At 49.0% G+C, this 13,723-nt stretch overlaps 2 protein-coding genes across 5 annotated transcripts; one reads left to right on the forward strand and one right to left on the reverse strand.

The window, feature by feature from the left end:
* The first annotated feature begins 403 nt into the window (after positions 1–403).
* Positions 404–8,454, forward strand: RPL7L1 (ribosomal protein L7 like 1). 4 transcript variants are annotated; one of them, XM_073904990.1, is made up of 7 exons: positions 404–696; positions 1,324–1,432; positions 2,118–2,281; positions 3,729–3,866; positions 4,811–4,920; positions 5,117–5,331; positions 8,227–8,454. In XM_073904990.1, the coding sequence occupies exons 1-6, from the start codon at positions 656–658 to the stop codon at positions 5,323–5,325; spliced, it is 771 nt and encodes a 256-aa protein (XP_073761091.1). In that variant the 5' UTR covers positions 404–655; the 3' UTR covers positions 5,326–5,331; positions 8,227–8,454. The 4 variants fall into 4 exon arrangements, with proteins under 4 accessions (XP_073761091.1, XP_025746318.1, XP_025746319.1 ...); XM_025890533.2 differs by lacking the exon at positions 8,227–8,454 and adding an exon at positions 6,042–8,061 and having other exon boundaries at positions 406–696; positions 2,121–2,281; XM_025890534.2 differs by lacking the exon at positions 8,227–8,454 and adding an exon at positions 6,042–8,061 and having other exon boundaries at positions 408–696.
* Positions 8,452–9,058, reverse strand: PEX39 (peroxisomal biogenesis factor 39). Its single transcript, XM_025890536.2, has one exon. The coding sequence runs from the start codon at positions 9,016–9,018 to the stop codon at positions 8,779–8,781; it is 240 nt and encodes a 79-aa protein (XP_025746321.1). The 5' UTR covers positions 9,019–9,058; the 3' UTR covers positions 8,452–8,778.
* Between the last annotated feature and the right edge of the window lie 4,665 nt (positions 9,059–13,723).

Below are 13,723 nucleotides of genomic sequence, written 5' to 3' on the forward strand. Positions count from 1 at the left end.
CTAATAACTAACATAGTGTTGCCTGCTTACAGTCAGACATTGTGCTTTATACGAAATATTTCACATAAAACTCATAACACTATTGGGCAGGTCCATTTTAGGGGTAAAGCAAACCAAGGTACAGAGGGGTTAAATAACTTGCTCCGGGACCCACTGACCGAGCCGTGCTGATGGAATCGAAGCTGCATTCTCTCCCACCCGAAGTCCTCCACAAACACCTCCACCCACACGTGAGAGCCAAGGTCGAGGCCCCAGCTCTCCCCACCAGCGAAAAGCCAATCACGCCAGCCACTCTTCCTTCCCGGACTCGCGCCGCGGAAGGGAAGCCGGAGGAGTGGCGCGCCCTCCACACCGGAAGTCGTAGGTGCAACGTGAGAAGTGTTTTTATAAGCCCCGCCACCGGCGTTAAACGAATATTGCGTAAAGGAAGAGGGCGGGATTTTGAGAAGCACACAGACCCTAAAGTGCTTGGAAGCGGTGCGAAGAACGTTTTGTGCAGCATTTGGCAGGAATCGGTGCTAGTGAGACTGCAGCCGTTCACTGCAGCTCGCTGGGCGCTGGCTGTTGGGGAAGTACACCCGGAGCTAGACGACACATCTCTATGGTCAGGTAAAGATAGAGTGGGCCTCTCTTCCTCCACGTGGTGGGCCTGCGCATGAGCAGTAGCCGCAGCTTCGGAAACATGGCGGAGGAAGAGTGAGTGATTGGGCTTTGACTCTCTCGAGTGGGGTCTTGAGCATCTGGTGCCATCCACAATGTATATTCCTCAGCGGCGGGAAATAGGCTACTTGTGGACTGAAGGAAGAGAATAGAAAAGACTCCAGGTTACAGAGGGTGGGATGAGGAGGAAGGAGCCAGTCGTAGGGTTCGGGCTGACGGTCAGACGGAGGGAGCCGCAGTCAAGTTCGGGTTACCCCGAGCGGCGAGGGTTGAGTTTCTGGCGGCGGGCTGAAGAATGCCAGACTTGGGTTCACTCAGCTTGACTTAAGTATTGCTCCTGCCGATGGGACTGCACCCGTCCCAACCCCACGGAGTTTTACTAGAATCACGTAGCTGCTAGTGTCTTTAAAAGGCTGTGGCAGTAAACCTTCCGTGGAGGCATACGAGGGCCAGTGGCTAAGGGGTTCATGACTTTTTACTGCTTTAGGAAAGAGTGAATGTTAAGGGGTCCATTTTGAGGACTGGAGTCAGAAACCACAGGTTTCAGGGATGTCTGTCTTTAGGAATTTGAAGAGAGTGATGTTTCTCAGGCCCGAGATGGTTTAGAAATATATTGAGATTTGTTTTTTAAACATTATAGCTGATTGCAGTTCTCTCTATCAGGCAAAGAAAAAAGATCCCATTGGTTCCAGAAAATCTCCTGAAAAAGAGGAAGGTTTATCAGGCCCTTAAAGCCACTCAAGCAAAGCAGGCACTTTTGGACAAGAGGGAGGTAATGATGGGGAGCCAAGAGAAGGGAATTAGAATGTGTATTTGGTGAGTTATATCTAACACGTGTAGAACTAGACTTGGTATTGACAGCCCTTTCCCCATAGATTCTAACAGGTATATGGTTCATGTCTTCCTTTAACAGGTGTTTATAAAACACTTTCTGCAGGTAAAATACTGGAGTGGAGTTTGTTAAGGAAGTGGAGTAGAGATTGTACTATTTATTTAGGTTCATAGCAAGTGATTTGATAGACCAAACATGCTTGTGTACCTGGGAGAATATATATATATATATATTTTTTTTTTAAATATGCCAGACAGTTTTTGCTATTTGCTAAACGTTTTTGGAAAATACATATTTTGGAGTCAGGAAAATGAAACAAAGCTCGTGCTTATTCTGTACTTTGTGATGCTTAACCCAATGTTAAGTTCCATAAACATGTTGGTAAATGTTGACTAACAGCATGTAAACTAACTTGTTTATTCATCAGAGGCTTTTCCTAGTAGTTTCTGAGTTTTCACAACTCCACCTTTACTTGGGTGTCTCATTTTTCCCTTATATAGAAGATGTGCTTCTGTTTCCGGAACACAGTGGGAAATACACTCAGTCGATAGTGACTAATGAATTACTATTGTAGAAATAAAAAATAGAGGCACAAAATGGTGACGATGGTCTGCCTTCTCTGTAGCAGAAGAAAGGAAAACAGCTCAAGTTTAAGCGACTGGAGTGGTTTCTACATGACTCCTGGCGGCAGCAACGTGACAGGGTGCGCCTCAGACGACTAGAAGTGAAACCTCGTGGCCTAGAAGTGCCAGATAAACATTCCTTGGCCTTTGTTGTCCGCATCCAAAGGTGGGGAGCTTACCAGATTCCATAGGCTGGAGCAGACTATTGATTCAGCTTTAGACCCTTTCTAGGGAGATGAACTACAATAGGCTTTAAGCCACTAAGGCAAGTTGTGCTGGTAATTCAGGGTTGAGCACAACATAGTTTTCTTTTTTCTTTTTCTTTTTCTTTCTTTTTTTTTTTAAGATTTTATTTATTTATTTGACAGAGAGAGGCACAGTGAGAGAGGGAACACAAGCAGGGGGAGTGGGAGAGGGAGAAGCAGGCTTCCCGCCGAGCAGGGAGCCCGATGTGGGGCTCGATCCCAGGACCTGGGATCATGACCTGAGCCGAAGGCAGACGCTTAACGACTGAGCCACCCAGGCGCCCCCACAACATAGTTTTCATCTTTAAGGTTAAGGGGACTGACCTTAGGCAGACAGACATGAAAATCTACCCAGTGCTATGAGGGTCGTCTACTGCCGGGGCCATACTGCTTCAGGACACTCTCTAAAGAGGACCTGGAAGCTGAGACCTGTACACATGGAAGGAATTCACGAGTGTTGGGGGAAGGCTTTCCAGGCAGAGATGCAGAAAGTCCTGAATTGGAAGAACCAAGGAGTCTTTTTTGTTTTCTTTTTTTAAGATTTTATTTACTTACTTCTTTGACAGCATGAGCAGGGGAGAGGGGCAGAGGGAGAAAGAGGCTCCCCACTGAGCAGACAGCCCTACACGGGGCTCAATCTCAGGACTCTGGGATCATGACCTGAGTCCAAGGCAGACGCTTAACCAGCTGAGGCACCTGGGTGCCCTTCAAGGAGTCTGTCTAGGAACTGAACCAAGGTCAAGTAGATGGAGCATATTCAGTGCTGGAGAGAGTTCATAAAGTTTTTTCCTCATTAGTTGTACTTTACCCGGTCTGTCTGCATATACAGCCGCCTCTCCCTATTTCCTGTAGCCAGTCACCCAAACCAGAAACCTGTGGGCTTTAGATATTTTTGAGCCCTCATCATTAACCTTCCTACCACGTCTCGTAATTTCTTTCCTGGACCAGCGCATTAGCTTCCTAACTGGGTTTCCGTGCCTTTGGTGGCACGCTTTCAGATCTGTCCTATATGCTCTTCTCAGTGATTGTCAGAAAGCCGATTGTGTCTCCTTTACCTAAAATCTTTTTCGGGCTTTTACTGCCCAGAAGCAAATCCAGCTTCTTTTGCTTGATATGCACAGCCCCACACACACACTCCCCCCCCCCACCCCCACACACAGAATCAGGGCCCATCTCTGTGTTCCTATAGCCCTCAAGCATTACTCCACATCGTGTGAGAGTGATCTGTTTATATATAGCTGCCACTTCCTGATCTGACATCGTCTGTGTCTTGCTCTCTGGATGCCCTGTAGTGGCAAACATTACATAGGTGCTTGCTGGACTGACATAAAGTGAGTAAAACCTGACTTCCTCTGCTGTTCATTTCAGGATTAATGGGGTGAGTTCACTGGTGCAGAGGACCATTGCACGGCTTCGCCTGAAGAAGATTTTCAGTGGTGTCTTTTTCAGAGTGACCCCCCAGACCATAAAAACGCTGCGTGTAGTGGAACCTTATGTGACCTGGGGGTGAGTAAGGTTTGTGTGTGTGTGGATTCAGATTCGATTGTATTTGAGCATGGTGAGAACATTAGGATGCGCAGGGTGCTATTCTCCAAGGTAATGAGCTTGTGTTGCTGTGTTGAAGAAACATTTTGTTGTGACCACAATCACCAGAAATCAGCTGCCAGCCATAAGACCTTGGAGCACGGGGCAGGTAGAGCAGGAGGTATCCATCCTGCTGCTCACGTACCATGGACAGTACCCCGAAGGGCTCGTTCACTTGCAGGCTGAGGCTGAGTAAGGGGTAGAAGAGAAATTAATTCTCAGAGTCTTGAAGCAGAGCTAGGGGCTGTGCTTGTGTAAGAGTAGTGTTCCTTCAAATGTGAAAACCCAGCAGAGGCTGGGATTTAATTTCAGCCTCTGGCACCATCTTGGGTAGAGGGTCATATAAGGCCAGAGTCCTGAACTGTAAACCAGCCCTTGTTTTATTTTTGCCTGGGAAAGTAAAATTCTTTTTTGCATGGTGAATGTTTATAGCCATACATTTTAATTTCTTTTTTTTTTTAAGATTTTATTTATTTGCGAGAGAGAGAATGAGAGACAGAGCACAAGAGGGAAGAGGGTCAGAGGGAGAAGCAGACTCCCCGCTGAGCAGGGAGCCCGACATGGGACTCGATCCCGGGACTCCAGGATCATGACCTGAGCCGAAGGCAGTCGCTTAACCAACTGAGCCACCCAGGCGGCCCATACATTTTAATTTCTAATTACATAGGGCCACTCTGGTTTTCTACCCCCTTCTTCACTTGTGTACTTCCAAGCATCCCAGCTGCAGTGTGATTGGCAGGAGATTTCTTGGTGGGAAGAAGGGGTAGTGGGAGAATCTCTCCTCGGGCAGGCTGCAGGACTGAGTGGCCAGTGTCATGCAGTGTGCCAGGGGCTGATAAGGCTGTACCTCATTCGGTCTCACATAGATTTCCAAATCTGAAGTCTGTCCGGGAACTCATCTTGAAACGTGGACAAGCCAAGGTCAAGAATAAAACCATCCCTTTGACGGACAACACAGTGATTGAGGAGCACCTGGGTGAGTGTTGCCCCTTAGGGGTCAGTTGGGGCAGAAAGCAAGGATCTCTGGTGGTCTTGATATGGGATCTAGGTCGTATTCTTCTTCTTGGGGTCCCAAGAACCTACCAGAGTGCCCAGCTCTGGCATGTAAGAGCCTCATAGTTTATACTGGGCCAAATGTTGAATGAAGGAATCTATACTCTTACGTTTCCCAGGGAAGTATGGTGTTATTTGCTTGGAAGACCTCATTCATGAAATCGCCTTTCCGGGGAAGAATTTCCAGGAGATCTCTGCGTTCTTACGTCCTTTCCATCTCTCAGTGGCCCGTCATGCTACCAAGAATAGAGTGGGTTTCCTCAAGGAGGTGGGCTTACCTGGCTATCGAGGTGAACGCATCAATCAGCTCATTCGGCAGCTGAATTAAACCCAGGTGAGGCTGGAAACTGCCCTTGGGCTGACTTTTGATGGGCCATGCCTTGCCATTCTTTTTGCATTTATCAGTATCTGAGAGTAGCTCTGGCATTGGGGGGAGAGGAGAGACGGGTAGCTACAGGTCTAACAGAAATGTGCTTAGGACAGTGAATGCCTGGTTAGGACATGGGGCTATGTGTATTCCAACAATTACAGGCTAGAAAATGTTGAGTGGCAAAAAAATCCTTAGTGCTGTGGTCATTTACCTTGAAATGAGGAGAAAATGTTAAAAACCAATTTCAAAAAGGACGTGAAGATCTAAACCATCTATTTTGTTGAAAGTATCTTAACTTTTTGAAATTGCTTATTATTACTCTGAAGTGCCACCTTTCCTTAAACTTCTGTTTGTTTGTTTGTTTTTAAGATTTTATTTATTTATTTGACAGAGACACAGCGAGAGAGGGAACACAAGCAGGGGGAGTGAGAGAGGGGAAGCAGGCTCCCGCTGAGGAGCCCGACATGGGGCTTGATCCCAGGACACTGGGATCATGACCTGAGCCGAAGGCAGACGCTTAACGACTGAGCCACCCAGGCGCCCCTCATTAAACTTCTATTAATGAAGTTTTTCTTTCTCAGAATATCTGAAAGCACAGCGCATTGGTGGCATGTGTTTTGTCTTTTGGAATGGTTACCGGTATCTTCAAAGATTATTTTCTGTTGTATCTTCAGAAACTAGAGAGAGGGTCAAGGAAAAGAGGATGATGCTCCTGGCAAGCACTTGTCATCACAGCCCAGTTCCAAGGGAAAGTTCCAGTGTGTTTTCCACATTGGCTGCCCCTACCACCTCTGAAGTCAGCGGGGGACTCCTGCCACAGAAGAGGGAGTCCTGCTGTGTCACATCGTCTATCTTGGGATTTAAAGTTGGTGAACGAATACCCAAGCATGAATACAAGACAGCAGTGGACCAAGCTCAAGGACGTACTTGAACCTGGGGGTTCCTGGGGCCTTGTTTTGGAAGGAACTTGAAATATAATTACAAAGAAGAGTACGAAAACAGTGCTCAATTGTCTCTACTGAGTCCATGTTCTCACTCTTCAGTGACAGCTTTGCAAGTTCTCAGACTTGGCTGGCGCTGATGTGTATCTGGTGGCTTCCTTAGTGTAGCCTGTGATTGGCTTAGTCCTTTTCTTTAGCTCGAGATCTTAACTTACTCTTGGGTCTGTGAGAAGGGAAGGACCTTTTTCCCAGGAAAATACACTCAGATTTTTGCTTGGAAGTTTCTGTGTTCATAGGCTTTTCTTAGGGACCCATGCACCTTATGTGAGGAAGTCCTGCACTACCTGCATTGGTCACCTGGGCCCTGACCTTGTTAGTCTCCTCTGGTCCCTTATCCTTTGGAAGACCAAAGTTTACCAAGATAGCTTTTTCCCTTGGAGCCAATTGGATGTTTCCCGTTAGGAACAGAGCGGTAGATTCCTGAGCCCCCTGTACCATCTGGGAAATGCCCACCATTTATTTCTGCTGGGCTTCAGGTTGGGATTTTCTTGGTTTGGCATGGATGAAATTAGTACTCTCAGGTCTTTTTAGGCTCCACGAAGGCTTAATTGGACCCTGTCCTCGCATCGTCTATCTCCCGCAAGTAGTGCTGTCTACCCCCCTGGAAACAATGTTAGACCAACACTGGGGCTTCCAGGGACCTGAGACCTAAAAAGGGATCTGATCCTGCTTGTGTTTATCGTCTGTGTTCCCCTCCTAGGTGGGCCTTCCTCTGCTCCTGTCACTATGTTGCCTCAGTTGCCATCTGAGTAGTTGGTGAGGATGTGCCAGGTACAGGTTAAGACTTGAAAACATGCTTAACCGTTGTGTGCCCTGGTCCCTTAAGATCAGCTTTGCAGCACTTCTGGCTCATGGGGCCCTCAAACATAGCTGTGAGGTTGAGTTAGAAGTAGAACAATGCCTTAAAATGTGCCAGGTTGTGAGGTAATTAATTAGGTTGGTTGGCTTAAGAGTTAACCTGCCAGGAATAGATGTTAGAGCTTACACTTAAACTTTAAGGCATTGTGAAATCAAATTACTTGAAAATGACGTATCATTTTGAATGCCTAACTAAGCCCAGGGTTTCTATTGTAGAGCTGTTTTACACTAAATACAGGAATAATGTTTCCATTCTTGCCTGCAGAATGGGGCTTTCTAGGCTAACCTGTGTGCCTCACTGAACACAGTTGTTCAAAGGATTAAGCAAAAGAACAATTTTTAACTTAGAATTTAATGGAAATAAGTAAGTTATAAAAATGAATGTTCTGCTGTATCGTGTACTATGATGTACCATTCCCTAAACAAGTTGTGGACTTACCGTTTCTGGGAAAAATGAGTCCTTATCGTATGATCTGTAGATGTGTATTTATGTGAATTGTTCATGGCCATCAATGTATATTCCTGTCAACACTTACCATATGTATGTGGCAAACAGAAACCTCAGTTTCAGGAAGCAAGAGCAGGGGCAGTGAGCCACGTGGCCTATTTAAAGAGACAAACTTAAGGGGCGCCTGGGTGGCTCAGTTGTTAAGCGACTGCCTTCGGCCCAGGTCATGATCCCAGGGTCCTGGGATCGAGCCCCACATCGGGCTCCCTGCTCGGCCGGAAACCTGCTTCTCCCTCTCCCACTCCCCTGCTTGTGTTCCCCCTCACGCTCGCTCTCTCTGTCAATTAAGTAAATAAATAAAATCTTTAAAAAAATAAAGAGACAAACAAAGTGGTTGTAGGAGCTTTTCCTCTGTTCCAAAACTTAAAGCCTGACCCAACCAGTTCCCAGGGATTTTGTTGTTGGCTTCTTCAATGCTTTGGGATTTTACTGGCTTAGTGTGACTCAAGTCATTCTGGGGCCCAGTGTAATCATCAAACCTTGTATTATTAGCTGCTGATCTGGAGAATGGCTAAAATCAACACCACCTGGATCCCAAATTCATTTCCACAACCACCAGAATAAGCTGAACCGGGGAGATAAACACTGACGTTCTCATACATTACTAACGCAATTGTTCCCAGTGGGTTGGACCCCGTTAGTGTGTCTTCAGCAGTATTTTGAAAACGAAAACACATCTATGAATCTCAGTAAAGGATAAGATTTATCAAATCTCTATAAGGACTGAAACATTTTTTTAATGAGGACTGTGGGTCCAGAAATACGGATACAAGACAACCCTGACGACGCTCCCAGGAGGCTTAAGTCCAGCTGAGACCCGTCGGGGCAAATGCACAAAAGATGAATGACGGTGGCCAGTATCCGGGGTCCGAGTTGATGCAGGACACAGTCACGCTTTCCAGGTCTAAGAGGCAAAGGACCTCGAGCCTCAGGAACCCACTCCGTGCCATCAGGAAGGCGCAGTTCCTGCCTTCGCCGCGCAGGGCCCCTCCACGCGGTTCTTCTACCGGTACCCGAGGGTCGGCGGCATCTGGGGCCCCGGGTCTAGGGCGGCGGCGCGGGGGCCTCTGCCGAGCCCGCGGCCTCCCAGGGCTTGGGCCTCGGCGGGAGCCGGGACGCCGTGGGTTCGCCGTGGGTCGCCGCGATGTGGCGCTTCTCCACGCCCGGGAGCTCCCGGCCCTGCTGGACCAGCTGCAGGAGCTGCGCCAGGCTCACCGAGGCGGGGGCTGCGTGCGTGGGCGTGGGGCCCGGGCCCGAGCAGCTCCGACCGCCGGGCCGCTCCATACCGGGCCCCTCAGCCTGACCCGCGTGCAGAGTAAACGCTTCCGGGTGGGGTGGGTGCAACCACCGTCGGAGGGAATGAAGGGGGGTTCGTAGAGCATACCAAGCCGGCCCAGAAAGGGGGGAGCACTTGAGAACCACGACCAGCTTCACGCAGAAAAGCTTCACAAACACTGCAAACAGCCCGCACCAGAGTCTGTAACGTGCAATGCTCTAGAAGGAACTGGAAGGCTTGCGCAGAACAGGCCGTGCATGCGGACACGCTGATGCAGGCAAAAAGATCCAATTTGGCACACATGCATAGGCACCAAGTACAAAACTCTTTTCTTCTTTTTAAGATTATTTATTTATAAGAGAGAGTGCACGAAAAAGAGAAAGAGCACGAGCAGGGGGAGGGGCAAAGGGAGAGGGACAAGAAGACTCCCCGCTGAGCAGGAAGCCCCAAGGGGGCCTCCATCCAGGGACTCTGGGTCATGACCTGAGCCAAAGCCCAAGGCACATGCTTAACCCACTGAGCCACCCAGGCGCCCCTTCTTTTCTTTCTAAAGTAATCTCCTGGGGGGCACCTGGGTGGCTCAGTGGGTTAAGCGACTGCCTTTGGCTCAGGTCCTGATCCCGGGGTCCTGGGTCGGGCTCTCTGCTCAGCGGGGGAGTCTGCTTCTCCCTCTGCCTCTGGCGCTCTCCCTGCTTGTGTTCTCTCTCTCTCTCTCTCTCTCTCTCTCTCTAATAAATAGAATCTTTTTTTTTTTAAGATTTTATTTATTTATTTGACAGAGAGGGAGACACAGCGAGAGAGTGAACGCAAGCAGAGAGAGTGGGAGAGGGAGAAGCAGGCTTCCCGCCGAGCAGGGAGCCCGATGCGGGGCTCGATCCCAGGACCCTGGGACCATGACCTGAGCCGAAGGCAGACGCTTAACGACTGAGCCACCCAGGCGCCCCAAATAGAATCTTTTTTAAAAAATTTTTTAAAACTAGGGGCGCCTGGGTGGCACAGTCGTTAAGCGTCTGCCTTCGGCCCAGGTTGTGATCCTAGGGTCCTGGAATCGAGCCCCATGTCGGGCTCCCTGCTCCGCGGGAAGCCTGCTTCTCCCTCTCCTGCTCCCCCTGCTTGTGTTCCCTCTCTCGCTGTGTCTCTCTCTGTCAAAAATAAATAAAATCTTAAAAAAAAAGAAAGAAAGAAAAGGGTCACATGCTCTGCCGACCAAGCCAGGCAGGCAGCCCTCGAGAAAATATCTTAAAAAAATAAAATAAAATAAAATAAAATAAAAAAATAAAAAAAAATTTTTTTTAAATAAAGTCATCTGGGGAAGGGGGATTGGATAGCCCGGTGATGGGTGGTTAAGGAGGGCATGTTCTGCATGGAGCACTGGGTGTTATACGCAAACAATGGATCATGGATCACTACATGAAAAACTAATGATGTATTGTATGGTGAGTAACATAATAAAATTTTAAAAATAAATAAATAAATAAAGTCATCTCTTGGTTCGAACTCACAACCCCCGAGATCAAAAGTCACATGCTCCACCGACTGAGCCAGCCAGGCGCCCCGGGTACGTACGTATTTTCACACCGGGCAGAAGTGCACACCTACAGGGACACATGCAGCTGTGGAGAGGATCGCCCGCAGCCTCAGGAGAACGGGTAATAAGCGGCAGCACCGCAGAACCTCGCCACTCCCTCCCCATTTCCTGCCAAGGAGACTCTATTCCTGGTGTTCACCGAGGGGATGAGAAAAGAGGAAGGCAGGCCAGGGGTGCCACAGTCCTTCTGGCTGCTCTCAAAGTCAGTGCCCGTAATTGTCAGGTTTCTAAGTTTATGGAAAATTCGCCTCACCTGGCAAACACTGCCTTCACCAGGTAATCGAAGTCTAATTACTGTTAACAGAACGAGCTGGCCCCCTGTGTCTCTGGAGGTGTGGCCCCCGCCCGAGAAGGGCTCTGCAGAGAGAGGAACACTACAGCCTTCAGTATTCCTGCCCAGAAGACGCACTCTGAATCTAGTCCTGTGGAAATGAACAGACCAAGCAAAGTGAGAGACGTTCTGCAAATGACTGGCCTGGACACTTTATAAATGCCAGTGTCATAAATGTCTTGGGATGCCCACAAAGACGGTTATGGTAATTCTGATCAGATGGGTGACTATGCGGACTCTCTCCTGTGGCCCCTTCAGGTCCTCTCTCCACCCTTATCCACCCAGCTTCCTACACCCTGGCATCCACAGACGTCGCAATGGGCTCCCTTAACCTCTGGCTTTGGGGTCTGGCTAGTGGGGGCCCCAGTAGAAGAAAGAAGGAGAAGGAGGTCAGTGTATTTATTCCTCAGTTTCCCTCCCTCCATGATTCCCACAGGCGGCAGTGTCCCTCTAGAAGCTCTCTGGCTTTGGGGCCCTGCCATTGCTCCCTCCCCTCACCCCTTCAGGCCTGTTACCAGTTTCAGGTACCGCATGATCACTTGGGACATCCGGACATCCCTTCACCCTGCCACACCTCTATAAATAGTCCCTTTATTAAATTCTCCTCAAATTTCCCCATATACACATGTCCTCTGTTTCCTGTCCATACTCACCAATAACAGAATGGGCTCCAGGAACAGCCTCAGGCAGAATACTGAGATTGGACTGATCATAAGCCCAGAGAGTACAGGGGAAGCCTCCTTGCTGAGGGGGCAATGCACCCAGGTAATCCACTGCGTGCAGAGGTATCGCCATTACCGAAATTCTCACTGGGGGTGGCAGGGGTGAAGTGGAGAATACTTCGTTGTTGAGGTAGGGAGATGGCAGGCGAAATGGCTGTGGGTCATATGGCTGAGGACTGGCACCAGGATGTCATCGTAAGGGTTGCCAAGTGGCAGTGCTAAGCGTTCAGCCCTTTAGGGTAGCATAGGAGTATGCTAACACAAGGGCACTGATGCGGAAGGGGTGGGAGTCTGAGATGAGACGGGGACGTTTGGGCAGACATGTAGTGCCTCTGTCTCCCTGGACATCAGCTTCAGGACTCTCTCCACCTCCAGTCTTCCCTGGCTCTTCTCAAATTAGATCCCAGAACAGCCTGGGCAGAGAAGTATGAGGCCCACGCCGAGAGCAGACGGCCCAGACAGAAGGAATTACAGACCTTGCTGAACTGCCTTGGCAGGAGCCACAGCAATATGTGTGGGAATGGTTCTCAGGGAAATAGACCCAGGAGGGTGGAATGTAAGGCTCCGTTTGGCCAAACCCAAGGCCATGGATGCTCGTCCAGGACTTGGGATTTAATGTGTTGGCTCGAGCACCTGGGAGAGGCATTAATAGTCTATGAGGTTGGTTAATTAAAGCCTGGACTTAATGGTAGCCTACAGTTAGTAAACTTGACGTGCCAGAATTTCTACATACTGTAGAGGAAGGAATCCAAGATCTCAGAAAGGTGGGAATGCTGGATTAGATTTATTATGTGCCACCTGATTAGCCATCCCTCACCACATATTTTAAGAGGGTCTAGAAAACCCTCCCTTCGCCAAAGCATTCAGAAATGCTTTGGTGAGGGGGCGCCTGGCTGATTCAGTCAGTAGAACATGCAACTCTTGTGCTCAGAGTCGAGAGTTTGAGCCCCACACTGGGCACAAAGTGAAGAAAAAGAAGAAGGGGAAGAAGGGGAAAGGGGGAAGAGGAAGCAGAAGAAAAAGGAGAAGAAGAAGGAGGAGAAGAAATGCATCGGTGAGAGCCACCCACATCCTTGACTTGCTCTGATGGCTGTCCTCCGTAGGCTGGAGATGCTGGTGGGGGTGCTGGATGAATCAGTGGGACTGAGGTCTACAATCTCATTGGGCCAAATGGTGTCCTGGTAGTGTAAAGGCCAAGCGGTGATGCTTAACAGCCAAAGGCAAGGTAGCTGTAATACCTCCCATAAAGACACGGGAAATCGTGGTCATCCACTGGACATAAGGACAGTCCTGTGGACCCTGCTCAGCCTCGTTCCCTGGGCACTGTAGGCCTTGGTCAAGGGACCCACGGTAGCAGGGACAGAAGCTATGCTTTGGCTCAGTAACATAGCCTTCCCCTCTCTGAGGCTAATCTGGCTGCGGCCGGTGCTGAGCGCCCAACTTACTGACACCCCAATGCTGGGTCCCTGATTGGGCACCATTCTCACCTGGTGATAGACTGATCTGACTGGGCGCTCCTAGCATGGAAGGGCTGTGCTTTATCCTCATGAGAACAGACACATAGTCCAGGTATGAATTCACCTTCTCTGCCTCCAGTGCTTCTGTCAGCACCACCGTTCTGCCAGCATCAGGCATTCGGACGGACAGAATACCTTACTCATTGCCGTGGTATTCCGCATAACATCACCTCCAACCGGGGCACACATTTCATTGCCAAGGAAATGTATAAATGAGCTCACTCCCGAGGAATTCACTAGTCTTACCATGTGCCCCGTGACCCAAAAGCAGCTAGCAAGATAGGATGGTGGATGGACCTGCTGAAGGCTCATCTAAAGCAAGCTGAGACTCTACACCTTGCGAGATGCTGGGGCTATCCTGCTGGATGCAGTGCGTTCTTTATACCATACCCCTGCACAATCATATAGAGCCAAGACATAAGTAGGGGTAGTTGGAGGCTCCTCCCTATTATACCTCAAGTCTACAACCTACTGGAAGAACTTTTTACTACCCATTCCAATAATGGAATGGACTCGGGGAGCTTGGTGATCCTAGTATCCAAGGGAGAAACACTT

The sequence above is a fragment of the Callorhinus ursinus genome, unplaced genomic scaffold (assembly GCF_003265705.2).
Source record: "Callorhinus ursinus isolate GAN/ISIS: 27379988/994484 unplaced genomic scaffold, GSC_fseal_2.0 scaffold22, whole genome shotgun sequence".
In the NCBI taxonomy this organism is placed as follows: Eukaryota; Metazoa; Chordata; class Mammalia; order Carnivora; family Otariidae; genus Callorhinus; species Callorhinus ursinus.

Bases quoted from the DNA above. Each gene is read 5' to 3' on its own strand.
- RPL7L1 (XM_073904990.1), top strand. From the start codon at position 656: ATGAGCAGTAGCCGCAGCTTCGGAAACATGGCGGAGGAAGA. The intron at 1,433-2,117 runs GTAATGATGGGG...CCTTCTCTGTAG, and splicing joins CACTTTTGGACAAGAGGGAG to CAGAAGAAAGGAAAACAGCT. The intron at 4,921-5,116 runs GTGAGTGTTGCC...TACGTTTCCCAG, and splicing joins AGTGATTGAGGAGCACCTGG to GGAAGTATGGTGTTATTTGC.
- PEX39 (XM_025890536.2), bottom strand. From the start codon at position 9,018: ATGGAGCGGCCCGGCGGTCGGAGCTGCTCGGGCCCGGGCCCCACGCCC.